Genomic DNA, 17694 nt, shown 5'->3' with positions numbered 1-17694 from the left:
CCGTCACTTCTGCTCAAATCTTATCTGTAGCTTATTCACAATGCTGTACCTGATTGATATGAAAATGTCTTTACATGGATCACATTCTCTTTGGATATAATCTTTTCTAGACAAAAACAACAACAACAAACAAACAACAAAACATTCAACAATTATCATGTCTGCAGAAAATAAACAAAAATAAAGAAAAGAAATAGCAAAAAAGCAAAACTTGGTCATGGGCACTGACCCAGAAGAAGTTCCAAAGCCCTGAGAGCAGCAAGCTGAACCAAAGTTCCGCATATCCCAGACTTTAACCTCCCTCTCTCTTCGCTGAAACAGAAACACAAGAAAAAGACACAGACATATTGGCTTGGATCTACTGTACACATGGTTATTTTTGCGTACAGACATTTTTACAAACGAGGAGGTCACGGACATTTGAAATTCATTGTTCCTTCATAATAACACTCAAACTTGGAAAAAGTGGACTTTGTCATTGTTGTTCATGTGCTCAGTCATGCATGTCATTTGTCAACATAATTAGGTATCAACTGAAAGAGGAAGAGTTCTTCTTTCCTAACGACGAACATTGTGCTCTCCATAGCTGACAATTATGAAATAGTAGCCCTTCAAAGTTGGATTATCTTTTTTTTTTTTTATATAAACTGTATTACATGAAAGCAACATAATTTTCTTCTCCACATTATATCCAGTTATAAAATCATCTCAATTTTATAAAGACAACTTCTTATTGCAGTAACCAAGAAAAAAAAAATCCACTGATCTGTCAGATATCTTTTTATACCCAGCAACTTTAATTTAAAATGTGCTGCCCTCCCTCAACCATAAAGCCATAATATACTTTCAAGTACCATCATTTTCTCATTAATTTTAGCTTTTGAACTTTGAAACTCACATTATTGAATCCTGTTGAAACCACTTGATCTCTGTCGCCAAGCCAGCAAATCATGGAACCTTTGATGTTATCGTGACCTGCAGTCTCCTGTTTTGCACATGGGAGAAAGAAATTTAGATATGGTCTTCACCTATAATTCCATGAGAAAAAAAAAATTACAAAGATAAAGCCACTAAAAGCAGAAAGGGCTTGAATTAGAAAGTGCAATTATTATTCTAGGATTACATTGCCATCCAATTATGATGAAACAACTCAAAACATGTAATCAATGTTATCATGAATATTCAAGCTTACAGTGGGTACTACAGACATCTACACTAATAAAATATCACTCTTCTTTTAGGCCAAAAAAAAAAAATTGTTGCATTGGCGTAACCCGCCCGACCCTAAAAATTCCGCCGACCCCATGTTTTTGTATTTTTTTTTTGCTATCGATATCAAATATCTTGTTGATTGCGATCGCGATCGCACAAACCCGGAAGTGGAAACGGCTCTGGGGATATCGGATGTACGAGGGAGAGATCTAGCGCCTCGCATAAGCCTTCCTTGATCAGTACGTCATCTGTTTCCAACACGGACAGGTACTCTAACCAGATTTATTCAGTGTATACGTAGCATTCAGACTGCGATGTATATTGCACAGTTTTGCCATAGGTTTCTTGTGTGGAGAACTTACACGAATCTGTATATGTGGGACTGTAATAGAGATCGCCGTGTGCGATGAAAAGATCGTACATATGGGTCAATTTGCATCTATCTTATCTAAGTCAAAATAGTAAAATATGAAGTGAAAACATTCAGGATAGGGATTTCAACATCTTTAAATTCTGTGAAGGGGTATAATTCCAGTAATATCGGCCTCATAAATGATTTGTACAATAGATGAAACACAGCACATTCGGTGCAGCAGTTGTAACTGTTTACTGAGCTGAGCACGAGTTTTACACGTAAAATGCAGGTAGCAAAAATAAAAAAAAAAATAAAAAAAAAAAAATCCGCCCGACCGACCCTGTTTGAAAATCTCATGTTACACCAATGCAACAATTTTTTTTTTTTTGCCTTATCTTCAGTTGCAGTTTTGAGCTCTGGAAGTGTATATCCCCCTCCCCCCAAAAAAGTATTGCCTAGTCCCACACTCGAATAATGATGTTAGAAATAAAATTTTCCAATGGCTGAAAAAGGAAAAGACCAGCAAATATCTTTATCAAAAATCTATTCACATTGTTTCACGGAATAGCAGTGCTAAAAACATTGTATTGGTCATACAAAATCAGTTTGACTTTGCTACAGCCCTTTCCTACCATACATTGGAATATCTGTCGTGGGAAACGGTCATGCATTTCATCAGAGTACAGTGGACTCCCGCTAAAACAAACTTCTCGGTACCGGCAATTTTCTTTTGTTATATCGAAATTTCATCATAAATGAACAAATACACAATAAAAAAAAAAACACATCGCATATATAATGCCGCAGCCTGAATTTTGACTTCTTGTAAAATAAATTTCATAATAACCGTGTTCGTTATAACAGTTGTTGTTGTTCATTTTCCATCTGTGAACAGGAGTGCACTGTATATCAAGGTCAGAACATGACTTACTGAGGTACTGCAAGACTTAAAATGTGACTTACAGAAGCGACACTGTTTGCCCTGGGATCTAGAATCCTCAGCTTCTTGTCCTTGGCTGTGGTGACCAGGAGAGTCCCGTCGGCCTTCCAGCTCAGACCTTGGAGTTGATCTGTAGCAACCTCCACGGCTGGTATGTTCAGAGTGAATTATTTTGAGAGTACAGATAGACCAAAGTTACATGGATAGATTCAAGAAATTCTTGTGTACATCTCGGCTACAGATAGCTATAATAGACATATCATAACACCAGAACATCTGCAGAAATATATATCTATTGATTGTTTACTGTCTATAGTCAGCAGCATATAGGTTTCACCTTATCAGTCCTAGATTTTTATTTTTATCATTATTATTTTCATTGCGGGTTTACTTTCAGTTGCTTGCTGATATCCCCCCCCCCCAAAAAAAAAAGAGTCCACATTATTTTCTTTCCCTGTGGAGCAGCTGATAATTAAAAGTCTACATTACATTTTGCTGGCATTGTCTTATAGACTATACAAAAAAAGAAGACAAACAACTGACCTAAAATAAATAAATGTTAATAGATAGATAGATGGATACATACGTATACATACATACATACATAAATACATTGTAATACATACTTTTTTCTTTTCACATACAGTACACACCCACTAATTATACGAGTACATACATACATACACTGTTTTATATATATATATATATATATATATGTATATATATATATATACACACAGTACATACATTGTACATGCATACTATACAATACATACATCTGTACATACACACATATGTAATGTACCTGTATACAAAATATGGGACAAACAATCTCTTTGATGTATATGGAAAGCGTGAAAAGCCTGTCTCACATTAATTCTGGTCATAGCATGAATAGGTGTTGACACATCATTGAAACACAGACAGTCAAACAAATAATGACTCATGAGGACCGAAGTGGCTACTGGTAGTCTTTACAGCCAGACACTATTCAATGGTTGGTCTTTGAACATTTACATGCCACGCAAGTGCAATCAAATACTATCTAAATATGCCACTTGCAGTAGCAATCTAAATCAAACTCACATACTTCTGGAATTTAAGCGTGATATCATGGCTTAGGTCCTAGGACAAAAAGTGTCACTTTCATATTTCCACAAAAGAGATCCATGGCAATCATGGAACCGAAACCCCAAGAGAAATGTGCATTGAGTGAAAGCAGCAACATTAGTATTAGTAGAGCACATTAGTGAAAGTTTGAGGAAAATCGGACAATCGATGCAAAAGTTATGAATTTTAAAATTTTGGTGTTGGAACCACTGAATAAGGAGACTATTTGAGTTAATGACATCATGCGTGGACAACAATACAAAAATATAAGAAAATTCAATATGCTTTCATTTTTCTAGCATAATGAAAAAGCACTTCACTAACCACTTTCACAAAGCAGGGGGAATAATTACCACCCTTAATATATGTCAGTATCAAGTTGATGGAATGTGTAATTTTCATTAAAAATACATTTTTGTGGAATTCTCTTTATATCTTATTTATACTGATGTCCACACATGGGTTATTGATGTCATGAACTCTAGTAGTCTCCTTATCCAGTCATTACAACACCAAATTTTTAAAAATTAATAACTTTTTTATCGATTGTCTGACTTTACTCAAACTTTCACTGATGTGTTCTACTAATGTTGCTGCTGTCACTCAATCCACATTGCTCTTTGGGTTTCCTTTAACAAAGAACCAATACCAACACATGAGTGAATACAAACCTGCAATATGTTCTCTAAGGTATTACTTTCAGTTGAACTACCCAGTAATCTACTGTATACGCTATACATTTCGCGGGGGTTTTATTTTCGCGAATTTCGCGAGTCGGGAGCTATTCGCGAAATTAACAACACGTGAAAATATTACCTTCCACAATGAATCCCTTGCCTTGATGATACGACCATTTCAGCACTAGTATACCATGTCACGGCCTTCCGAACAGACCATACTGGCTTTAAGCTTGTTTACGTACATATAGCACGTCCACGTCTACTTACGAATACTGTAGAGAGCCAATCCATTATTGCAAGGGGACCACTCATCACAAATCTAGCGCGATGGACTTAACCACTTCAAAAATTTTGAATTCTAACTTACTAGTTCGGAGAGTTTGGTAAGTTTTTTTTTTTTCATGCAGTGTATAACTAGTATCATTCTTATTTGCTAGTAAGTTGAAAATTCACACTTTCTTTGCCACTTCATATTTTCTCTGGTCCCCCAATCGCGAATTTAACCACTCGCGAAAATATGTGACAGCGGCAATTCGCGAAAATTTATGTACGCGAAAATTATAGCGTATACAGTAAATAAAGCTGGCTAAAGGGTTTTCATGTCAATAATGAATGGAAATGCATATATATGCATAGTAAACCCTTCTAAATGAAAATGCATAATATATGCGTTAACCCTTCCAAATACAACTGCTGAAACAATGCTGCTGCCGCTGAAGAGAAACAGGTGCGTAGACATAATACATTTATTTATAGTTCTGTAAAGTATAATTTTGTCATCGTGGATTTCATGGTAATGAAAAAGATATTGATCAGTGCCCCAGAATCAATTGTTTCAATTATCTCATTGCACTCAACAAGGACCTTTTTTTCCCGAACTACTCAAAAGCTTGATTTTGCTTCCTCATATCAAATGCACCTGTTTGCCATCAACTCGCATTATGCATGACTCACCTCTCTTCACCCCCAACATTTTCTTGTTTATTATACTTGGCTACTAAAAGCAGCACTCAAACTCCTTTTTCTGTCTGTTTCTCCCTCACCCCCCCCCCCTCCCTCTTCTGCTTCGATTAATTTGTGGCATTTCATCTGTAAAAGTTTAGCACACCTGTTGCATGTTATTAACTGTCGGCCAAGAGGAAATCACGTAACAATTGGGTATGAAATCCTGATGAGGTAATATCACAGGATACAGTGTGATACAGTCACAGTGCCCTGATCTCTGCTTTTGCTTTACCTTCAGAAAAATCAAATTTATAAAGTCCATAATGATTAGTGGCACATTGCTACAGCAGCATTTCTTCACAGAATGTTGTCTAAAAAATGACTTAAGCCTTAAAATAAAAGGAATAATGCGTGCATACAGTAATGTGTTTAGGATTGAAGATTTACCAGTCCTGTCAATTAGTATCAAGGAAAACAGAATTTAGATTAAGTACATCACTTCATAGTATAATTATCTCATAAATTGCCCCCCCCCCCCACACACACACACACCAAATATGAAAAAGGGAGGGGCTGAGGTCGGAGAAGCAGTATGGTGCTCATAGAGGCAAGCAAAAGAAAGAGATGAAGGGCGGGGGGGGGGGGGGGGTTAAAAAAAAAGAAGCGATGGCATTGGAGGTAACTTACACATTGCTTCCTGCTGTTGGACCAGATCAAAGAGTTTCACTGTAGTATTTATCGACGCTGCCAACAGATCGCTCGCTGTTGGGTGGAAGAGCACATTTTCTACTCGCCGTCCTAGACCTGGAAATGAGCACACTGGGCTGGGTGCACCCTCTGACAACCCTCCCTCTGGAAGATCCCAAATTTTGATCTAATGGGACAAGAGTGAGTTTGTGAAAATGATGACAAACCAGTTACATATCAGTGCTTTGATACTTCAGGCAGCTGCTATACAAAAATATATAGCATATAACACCAAATGAGGGCCCCTGAAGGACAAAAATGACATACATATCTAATGGAGAATTTCGCATTGCACAAACTCGGTAAAAGGTAGAGTTTGGGCTACAATTAGACAAATATTCAGACAGACTGGACCATTCGAATACTGTTGAGTCATCTATTCATTTAAATGGCATTAAACTGTTGAAGACTAGTCCTGAGTATACTCGGGCAGGTCTCTACAGGAAATGTGCGCTACGGCAAAATGAGATCGTCCTCCATGGGCAAAATGTCTAAAAACAAAAGAGCTCTGCTTTAATCGAGTTGGAGGATTATTTTGGTGTGTAACTGCAGAAAAAAAAAATTCCATACTGGTTCAATTATACTCTTGCTACATTCTTTTCCAGTTCTTGCATGGTTATTCCTCTAGAAATGAAATATTATTTTAGGGGGTTAGGGGGCATATAAGTACAATCACTAAGGTCACACACACACAAAAAAAAAAAAAAAATGGAAGAACACAAGACAACAGGATTTTGACACTTCAAAAAATACATGAAAATACACGAAAAAAAAAGAAAAAATATCACATAAACTTTGCCAGTCTCTCTGTAATTGTATATTTTAGATACAATTTTCGATATAGGTAATGTGTGTGAGCTAAGTTCTTGACAAAACTATATTTTGTACAAATGAAGTATATACCATGGTGCTAAAATTAGATACCGTATTCTCCGGAGATATGGCCGCACTAATTTTCACAGAAAAGAAGCAATAAACATGGGATGTGGCCTATACGCCAGCACAACCAAATCATGGCCTGTTCAACACCACAAGCGAATAAGCTGCTGAACCAAACAGGTAATCGTGTAAGGGACTGTGCGATCTGATATCATACAATACAGAAAACGCTATGTTCCGCAATCAAATGACAACTTCTTTTTTGTCATCACCTAGTAACCACTGTTGCTTCCGTGCCAATTTTGGGAACACGAACAAGTTGCTTCACAGGGCCAAACAGGTAATCATGTAAGGGACTGTGCAATGTGCCAATGAGCAACTTGATATCATACAATATAGACAATGCTATGTTCCGCAATCAAATGACAACTTCTTCTCTTTTGTCATCAACTAGTAACCACTGTTGCTTCTGCGCCAATTTTTGGAACACAAACAAGTTGCTCCGAATAGCCTAACAGGTAATCATGTAAGGGACTGTGCAATGTGCCAATGAGCAACATGATATCATACAATATAGACAATGCTATGTTCCGCAATCAAATGACAACTTCTTCTCTTTTGTCATCACCTAGTAACCACTGTTGCTTCCGTGCCAGTAATTGGAACACGAACAAGTTGCTTCACAGGGCCAAACAGGTAATCATGTAAGGGACTGTGCAATGTGCCAATGAGCAACTTGATATCATACAATATAGACAATGCTATGTTCCGCAATCAAATGACAACTTCTTCTCTTTTGTCATCACCTAGTAACCACTGTTGCTTCCGTGCCAGTAATTGGAACACGAACAAGTTGCTTCACAGAGCCAAACAGGTAATCACGTAAGGAACTGACCATACTGTGCAATGTGCCAATAAGCAACTTGATATCATACAATACTGTATAGACAACGCTATGTTCCGCAATCAAATAACTTCTTCTTTTTTGTCATCACTTAGTAACCTCTGTTGCTTCTGTGCCAATTTGTGGAACATGAACAAGTTGCTCTGCAGAGCTGTCCTGGCCACTGCATTCCTGTCCTGCATGCATCATAACATCGCGCAATGATCATTTTAATCTTATAGCTCTATCTCATGCAGAACAATGCTCCGCTACAGTAATTGTACAGCAACCTGTGTGAATGAAAATACCAAACGTGCACGCTCTTTTTCTTGCGAGTTTTATTCTGTAGTGTCATGCATGAACATCACGCACACACACTCAGTTTTCCTTCACATTACGGGACATGGAATTTGCTTCATTTAGTGTTCATAACATCAACACTGAGAATAACATCCACACATACACACACACATGCACACTCAACAACAAAAAAGAATTGGGCAACATGCAAAACCAAAATTGCAAAATTTAGAAAGTTTTTTTCTTCTTTTTGTCACCAAAATTGGGGTGCGGCCTATGCAGAGGTGCGGCCTTATTGCCGGAGAATACGGTACTAAATCTGCTGTAAAAATGCTTTACCAGCTTACTATCCCGGTGCCAGAAATTAGGCCAATCAATTTTTGCTCTGGGATAATATTGACCCTTGAGATATATTAGCAAATCAAATTCTAAATTTCCGAGTCTGCCTGGATTGAACGTTTTTACTGTGGTGTCTAATTACTATAAAGTGCTCTGGGCACCATTCTCACATTTGCAGAGATTCTGCCTGCACTTTATCACTGTGTTCAATTCAATTGAATTAGATATTATATGATATGATATGATATGATATGATATGATATGATATGATATGATATGATATATGATATGATATTTGATATGATATATGATATATGATATGATATATGATATGATATATGATATGATATGATATGATATGATATGATATATGATATGATATGATATGATATGATATGATATGATATATGATATGATATTTGATATGATATATGATATGATATTTGATATGATATGATATGATATATGATATGATATGATATGATATGATATATGATATGATATGATATGATATGATATGATATGATATGATATGATATATGATATGATATGATATGATATGATATGATATATGATATATGTGACCCTGCATCACATTCACAAAACCAACAAAAAGTCGCCAGACATGAATTTTTAGTTGAGGGCAGATTCTGAAAGAGCAGACTCTAAGCTTTAAAATGATGCATAACTCAATTCAAAAGACTCTCCTAACCTATATAAATAATGAAAAAAAAAAGCACACTCTCTGGAAAGTGTGAACTGAGAAAAGAGGCTCTGAAGCACAGGGTCCATTCAAGCGCTCAATCTTTACCAACCCGAGCTAGCTGTTGTATAAGAATGGGACAAAAAACAGGATGTAAACCACTGGGGCAACAACAATGAAGGGATTATTACATGTTAAAAGCTTAAGTTGAGCATGCTGTATTAAAGGGATGGTACAGTATTGGTGGAGATGAGAATTGGGCTTTTAACTTTTTGCGAGATACCAAGAAAACACTTATGATATAGTACAGAGCATACCATTTTAAGAGTTGAATTCAAAGTTTATTTGATGAATGCAATCGGGTTTGGAATGACTGAAACATCTAAAAAAACAAAGTAAAACAACGCAATCCTAATAAAGTGTGGGTCCCACACTTTATTAGAATCGCTCTTTTTTGGATATCTCAGCCATTTCAAAACCAATTTTCATCAAATAAATGTTGAATTCCATGTAGAATTACATGCTCTTTCATATTTCATAAGAGGTTTCCCATTATCTCACAAAAAAAAATGTTAGAAACCTGAAATTAGGTCTCAACCAAAATTATACAATCCCTTTAACTTATTCTGTCCATGATTAATGCCAACTTTCAACGCAGTATCATCAACCTTTCCAAAGTTATTAGAGTTGAAAAAGAAGAGAGTGCAAAGGGTATGAAAAGGGACCTCCAAAAGACATACCTCATCACACTACTCTACAAAAAGCACTTGTGGAAAAACTGCTAAAAACATGTGCACTTTCCCATTCATTTTATGATCCCAAACTTAAGAATAATATAGCAGAAGAATAACTCATTCTTATAATATGAAAAACTCAAGATTGACTTGGCTGACCAGTTTCACCTTTTTTTGAGTCCTCATGTAAAATCAAAGGGTGCGACTTTTTGTTTGTTTTGTGATGCACAGTCACATATGATATGATATGATATGATAAGATATGATATGATATACGATATGATATCGTCGCTGGGCGACAAGACCTCATATCTACAAAATGTCAATTCAGGAGAGCCAAAAAACATGGCGGCCAAAGCACTGTGGCGAATGGGATTGCCCTTCCTTTGACATGCCGTGGTGGCTTCATTTTTGGAGTAAGACAGGTGGGATTTGGACAGGACATTACTTAACCCGTTATTTGACCATTATTCCAAAAAAGTCATTTTCACCAAAATTGCAGATACAAGGTCTTGTCACCCCAGCGACGATATGATATGTGACCCTTCATCACAAAACCAGCAAAAAGTCACCAGACGGATTTTTAGTTGAGGGCAGATTCTGAAAGAGCAGACTTAAAGCTTTAATATGAAGTGTAACTTGATTCAAATGGACTCTCCTAACCTATCTAAATATTGGAAAGAAAGCACATACTCTGGGAAAATGCTTACTGAGAAAAGAAGCTCTGAAGTATAGGGTCTATTCAAGCACTTAATCTTACCCAGCCTTGCTCTTTTCAATGAATGGGACAAAAAACAGGATGTAAATCTCCTTAACAACAACAATGAAGGGATTATCAGATTAAGCTGAAAGTGAATGTGCTTTATCAACACATTCTTTCCATGACTAATACCAACTTTCAAAGCAGTAGCTCTATCTCTTTAAAAGTAAGTGTAGTGTAGTTGAGTGTGTAAAGGGTTTTTTTAAAAGAAAATGGGACTCCAAGAGACATCTAGAATCAAACTATTCTACAAAAAAAAAAAGTGTTGTAGAAAAACTACTGAAAACACAATTTCCCATTTGTTTTATGATCCCAAACATTAGAATAATGTAGAGGAAGAATTGGTCTTTCAGAAAATATGAAAAACTCAAGATTGACTAGGTTGACCTGTTACACCTATTTTGAGTCCTCACACAATATGAGTGTGTGCAACTTTTTGTTGGTTTTTGCACTGTCACATATGTGACCCTGCATTACAAAATCACAAAAAGTCACCAGACATGGATCTTTAGTTTAGATCAGATTCTAAAAGAGCAGACTTTAAGCTTTAAAATGATGTATATCTCAATTCAAATGGACTCTCCTCACATATCTAAATATTGGAAAGAAAGCACACACTTCAAAAAAGTGTGAACTGAGAAAAGAGGCTCTAAAGTATAGGGTCTATTCAAGTGCTTAATCTTTACTAAGCTGTGATAGCTTTGCATTGCAATGAATGGGACACGAAAATCAGGATGTAATGACAGGAGCAACAACAATGAAGGGATTATCAGATTAAGCCGAAATCAAGCATGCTTTATTAACACATTCTGTCCATGATTAATGTTGACTTTCAAAGCAGTAGCATCATCCTTTTTAAAGTTATTAGAGTTGGAAGTGAAAAGCGTGTACAGGGTTTTCAAGAAATGAAGAGGGGACTCACTAAAGACACACCTAATCATGCTATTCTACAAAAAAAAAAGTGTTTTGAGAAAAACTGTTAAAAACACAATTTCCTGTTCCTTTTATGATCCAAAACATAAGCATAATATAGAAGACTTGCTCTTTCAGAAAATGTGAAAAATTCAAGACTGGCTGGGTTGACCCATTTCATCTATTTTCAGTCCTCACACAATATCAGTGCGTGCGAATTTTTGTTGGTTTTGTGATGCATGGTCACATCTGACATGAGCATAGACTGTTGTCTGATTAATCATGAAAACAGAAATTAGTTTTTCACTGGTTCACAACGAAAAAATATATAATTCAAATACAATCATACGAGCTTACACCCAATGTCCATACAGTTGTACTGTATCATGACAATACCCCTCCCCCCCCCCCGACAATTACGCCAGGCTAATCATCCATTCACACACTTCATAACTACACCTGTTCAAAATTGAGATATTGTCATATATATATTCATATTGTGTGTACGTGTGTATATGCGTGTGAATGTTAGATCGTTTGATAGTGAATTAGATCAAAACTTGTAAAGCGTGCTTATCCACAGGTGAGTGATGTAAGAAAATTACCACTCTTACCGATGAATCCTGTGAACCCGTGGCCAGGAGATAGTCATTGAAAGGTGAGAAGTCGAAGTCGGTGACGAGCGAGCCATGGGCGTGGAGGAGAGGCGTGGTCTGTGTCTGACGGCCCACCGATCCAACATCCAGTATTCCGAGACTGCCCCCACCTTGGACAAGAGTTTTAAAAGACTTTGAATTTCTGCTCTATTATGACTTGCACACAATACACATACAGAGCAAGAGTTAAATAGGCACTGATATTTCTTTACACTACCTCTTCAATTTCTACTTAATGACACCTGGAAATATTTGCTTTCATTTCTTTTCTTTTTTTTTTCTTTTTAAGCAGAGTATGGGTCCAGCTCTAGCTGAACTCCTTCCAGATAGGGAGGGACAAAAAAAATTTGCCATTTTCCATTGATTTCCTTTTGTTTGATGTTTTATTTCATTTACGTCATCATGCTACAGGAATATTCAAATCATTTTTGTAAATAAAGCTCAGTATATTCTCTATGTGAATGTCACAACGAGGCTATAAACAAATCATGGTCACAGAGCTCTATGCAAAAAAACATATGTCCATCAGCCCCTTCCTTGTCTTTACTTTTCTTTTCTTTCCCACACTTAAGTCAGCCCCCCACCAGCACTTTTTAGTCAAGGACAATAATGTCTCATGTTCCCACGACACCTTATACTTTTTCCTGATTCTGAAAAAAAAAAAACCTAAACGAGTATTCGTGCTTGCTTTCACACTTCCTTATATTCTTCTTCCATAGCTATGACCACATGATTTCCAGTGAATCTTAGTTCAGGAAATGCCAAACACTTTAACTTAGAGAAGACAGCATGTGCTTCACTGCCCAGCCTCATGGGTTCTTCAGAACTATGAATACCCTTAAAGGGATGGTATAGTTTTGGTTGAGATGGGGCTTCAGGTTCCCAACTATTTTTGTGAGATAATGAGAAACCTCTTATGTATTGTTTTTACTGTTTTTACTGACATATCCAAAAGCAACAAGTTCCTAATAAAAGGTAGGACCTATCTTTTATTGGGACCTCTTTGTTTAACTTTGTTTTTGGATATCTCAGCCATTTCAAACTGATTTTTACCCCATAATCTTTGAATTCCTCTTAAAATTGTATGCTCTTTAATATTTCACAAGCGGTTTTTTTAATTATCTCACAAAAGTTAAAATCTGAATCCTCCATTGCAACCAAAACCATACTATCCCTTTAAAGAAGAGAGTCCAGAGAATCAAGATTCAAAGACACAACAACTTCTAATCAAGTAATTCCTGAACCTCTTTGGAAGACATTGTGAGGATAAAAAACCATATGAAAGTGAGAGTGAAACTTTGCTTCCTGATTCCAAAGGTCGATTTGTTTCTTCTTACAACCACCCCAGTTTGTGGTGATCGTTGTCCCTAGCATCTGAAATGAGGAATTAGGCTTCAAATACAATTCAAAAATATTTAAATCATAATAAAACAAAAGCAATAACAAAACAACAGCTTCTACACTGGACATAAAACAACAATGGAAACAAACCATGACATTTCTGGATTTAAAGAATCAGATGCTGTTCAGAAAAAGCCCATTTAGTATGTTAAAAAAAAGATATGTGCATGCACTCTAGTACGCAAATTAATATTTTAAAAGAAAAAAGAATTATTCTTACTTGCAGCCAAATATGTCCTACTACATTAACCCGTTGAGGATGGACTGATTTTGCTACAACACACATTTCCCATACACACTTGCCCGAGTATACTCGGGACTCGTCCTCAATGGGTTAAAATGAAAAATGTCATATATGCGACATCTTGACAGTCTTACCTGGTGAGTCCGCACTGTAAGCCATGAAGGCACAACTTGCTTTGATGTGCTGGCCACATGATAGTGGTGACCCCACGCGGAGTTCGCTGATCCAAGTCTGGAAGGGGAAGAGAAAATCACATGTCTCGGTTACATCATTCTAAGTTAAAAACAATCAAATAACCACCCCCCCCCCCCCCACAAAAAAAAAAACACACACACAACAACAAGAACACAACAACAAACAAAATACACTTCTCAGTCTCTGGTAGCATTCCATGGGAAGAAGTCAGTTAATAAACATGTTGTATGCCCCTTTTTATAAAAGTGCAGATTACCCTATTTATCTCCCAGAGGCAGATATTCACAATCTCTCTGTAAATTCATGCTGTATGATATACAGTAACAAACACACTTTTACTTTGCTCAGAAGACAAATTACAATGTATAATCATCATGCCTAGATATAATGCTTTGCTGATACACATCACAAATGCTGCGAAATCCTGGTAAATGGGATGGGGCACTGTCTGGCAGAATGCAGTATACTGCAATATATTCTATGTGAAACAAATAAATTCTATCCAAAACACTAACAGACTAATATTTGCAATTAAGAGTGAGAATAGATTTTGTGCATCATGTAGTTGGATATGAGTAATTTCTGCAGTTCAGGTGAATTTGATTTAGATTAATAAATGTAAACATTCTTCTCACCAACCTTTTTTGCTTCAACAAGTGTTTGTGTGTGGGCTACTGATTACAAACACCGTAACAAGTTCTAGAACAGCTCCCAGTATTATACCTTTTCAACAAAATACTTAACATTCTCAGGAGAAGGGACAAAAAGAATCAAATTCTATACTGAAATATCTGCCCTGCAGCAATGCAATCTCTGTAAAGCAGCACTGGAGACAACTTATAAAAAGTATCTTGTCTTCTTATATCCTTGACGTAAAAGAAATGGATCATGTCCATGATTTTACACACTACCCTACTCTCTTCTTGCAGCATAATGGTAAAACACAGAGTAGAGTTTCTGGTTGCACGAAATGCATGAAAATTTCAACACCACAGAAATTTCCACTTTTACAGTATATCCTACTTTTTGTACGTGAAGTACAATAATATGAAATATTCTCAGTAATATTACTACTATTAATACTACACATTATATAGTCACTATTATAATTCACCTCTCTCTTTGGTGTTTTGATTGATGCATTCTTGAACTTGGAAACCTTGAATCTGCTCATCTTGGCAGTTGCGTTGGGTCTGCTTCTGGTGGTAAAGTAAAGACTTCCCTCTATTGCAAAGAGAATGAAAGTTTAAACATAATATTTATCAATCTTATCATATATCGTGTTTGACCGAAAGATCAGGGGGGCATTTCATGAAGCATTTTGGTCGGATATTTCTCTGACAAACTGTTAAAAGCTACTGAAATCCTTCCATCTGATTGGCTGAGAGCAAATTTGTCCGACGAATTTGTCGGACAAAATGCGTCATGAAATGCCCCCGTCTGTATCTGGTCGTCGGGGATATGTTACGTGGAGACTGCGTCTGGCTTCATGGATTCCATCGTCAAAAAAAAAAAAAATAAGACTCCTCCGGACAGTCGGATCTTTCTGTCCAATAATATTGATCGTGTTACTGTATATCATCAACGCCAACAGTAACTATATTGCCTATAATTTCATAAATCTCACAGAAACCTAATTGAAGGACTCTGCTACACATATTTATTGCATGCACATAAAAAAAAGACAATTTTAATCCTTTAACAAGTATGGTTGGGTGTTCATAATATCGGACACCTAACGTTTTTCTATCAATAGAAACGTGAAAAATCTCACAATTTGCCTGTAATTTTACTCACGTGTGGAGAAAATACTCCGGATTCACAAGCGCGCACTGAAAATGCGATCTGAGGTACGCGCTCTAGATGGCGGCTTCGAACGCGTGGGGTGTCATTTTTTCCGCACTCAGTTGCCGGGCTCATATCGACCGACCACCCCGCCCTCTATTGACAATACGTATAAAACGTACTTAAACGCGTTTTTTCGACAAGCTGCTGTTCTTTTCTAGTCGTAATTTTTTTCCCCAATAATATTTGAATATATTTTGAATCCTTCGATATTACTTTTGAAGAACTGTTTGATGAATTTGACTTGATTTTCATTAGGAAACTTTTCATCGTAATTGAAATAAATTAACGGTGTTAGATGAGTCGGTTTGTTTTTTCACATTCATTTCTCGTTTCTGCATCAACTCGTACGTTCGTAGCGGGCGACAAAATATTTATGTCATGTGTATGTGATACACGTGTGTAACGCTGTGCACACGATCGTACAAGCGGCGGTGACAATTTTGCGGTCAAAATCGTCAAATTTATTACGGAAGGATACTCTACATCTAACAACGAGTCAGCAAAGGTAGGCCTAGTTATATGTACTGTAGTTACACGATAAACCTTATTCGATTTTGCTAAATTTCGGTAATTTAGAGGGAATACTTAGTTGTTTTCGCCACATTTTACTCGGTAGCGTAGCCCAGTGAAGAATCGAACACCGTTGCGCGTAGTCCCATGCGTACATTTTCTTTCTGTACGCGCAATGCCATTATAATGCGCGGTCGGTCGTTATGGACCCGGCCGGTGGGTTGGACCCCTACCATACTAAACGAGGCAGGCAGATGGCATCTTCCCAGCACGTATTAATAGCTAGAATAAATGAAGCTTCTGATCTCATGCACAAACACAAGAGACATTCCAGCGCCACGCTGTCGGGCCCGTCCCACACCGCGTAGCCGGCCATAGCCAACGGCGGCGGCGGAGCGGAGCCCTTCGCCAAGCCACGCTCGGTGGAAGGGGCGGTGGCCGGTCGGTTGGTTGTGTGGTAACGCGCTGCGACTCGAGCTCGAAAACTTCACATTAGAATCCTGTCGCAAACAACTTCATACAGTGCGATGGGTGAACAGATTTTTAGTCAGATGTAACTCTAATGATACATGATTAAATTTTGTTGAAAACAGGAATAATGAAGTGAAATTATCTTACCGTTTGCACAAACTGTAACTGCCGATCTAGTCAATAGACATTCGCTTTCTTCCTCGATCGAATGAATTGCTCTGAAATCCGGAAATGTTAATTTGACGGCTATTTTGTATGGTCTTTGTTCAATGCGTATCATTTTTTTTTTACAAAGAAAAGAGAAAAAAAGGAAATCGCATAGAAATAATCGTATTACTAGTATATAGGCTTATATAGGCCTACTTGCATGCATGTCTTTTTGATTTTCGCCTTTATTCTCTTCATTTCTTATCCCTCCATCATCATTGCTATCATTATCCTTATCATCATCATCGTCGTCATCATATCACCACCACCATCATCATCTCATCATCATCATCATCTCCTTCATCATCAACACCATGGCACCATCACAATCACTGTTTAGTCATCTTTTTTTTTCTTTCCTCCTTTTTTTTTTGTCTGCTTCGATATCTGCTTAGTTCTCCTCCTATTTTTTTTTCTTATCATTATTCCTTTACATTCTTTCTTTTATGATATCTTGAAATTTCACATTTTTTGAAAACATTTCACCAGTCCTTATGGATATTTAAATTAGCAAGTTGACAATGTCATGCTCTCACAATTTCTTATTCATTTCATATACAGAAATGACAAAAATCTCATATTTCAGCTGTATGAATATAAAACTTGCCTTTAAACTACCCAAAATAAAAAAGAACAAATGTTAACTCTGTATATCTCGATATA

General features: G+C 36.9%; 1 protein-coding gene across 1 annotated transcript in view; it reads right to left on the bottom strand.

Moving 5' to 3' along the window:
• LOC140235245 (coronin-7-like) overlaps nt 1-17020 on the bottom strand; it is a 33911-nt gene extending 16891 nt beyond the window's left edge. The window contains exons 1-8 of the mRNA XM_072315276.1: nt 16972-17020; nt 15110-15219; nt 13935-14031; nt 12114-12265; nt 5930-6116; nt 2531-2655; nt 899-985; nt 230-312 (exon numbers count right to left, since the gene is read on the bottom strand). Coding sequence (XP_072171377.1) covers nt 230-312; nt 899-985; nt 2531-2655; nt 5930-6116; nt 12114-12265; nt 13935-14031; nt 15110-15169 — 791 coding nt within the window. The 5' untranslated portion in view covers nt 15170-15219; nt 16972-17020. The remainder of the gene's footprint in view (nt 1-229; nt 313-898; nt 986-2530; nt 2656-5929; nt 6117-12113; nt 12266-13934; nt 14032-15109; nt 15220-16971) is intronic.
• Between the last annotated feature and the right edge of the window lie 674 nt (nt 17021-17694).

The sequence above is a fragment of the Diadema setosum genome, chromosome 11 (genome assembly GCF_964275005.1).
Source record: "Diadema setosum chromosome 11, eeDiaSeto1, whole genome shotgun sequence".
Classification (NCBI taxonomy): domain Eukaryota; kingdom Metazoa; phylum Echinodermata; class Echinoidea; order Diadematoida; family Diadematidae; genus Diadema; species Diadema setosum.
The sequence above is the reverse complement of the archived record's forward strand: the minus strand, read 5'-3'. Positions and strand labels throughout refer to the sequence as shown.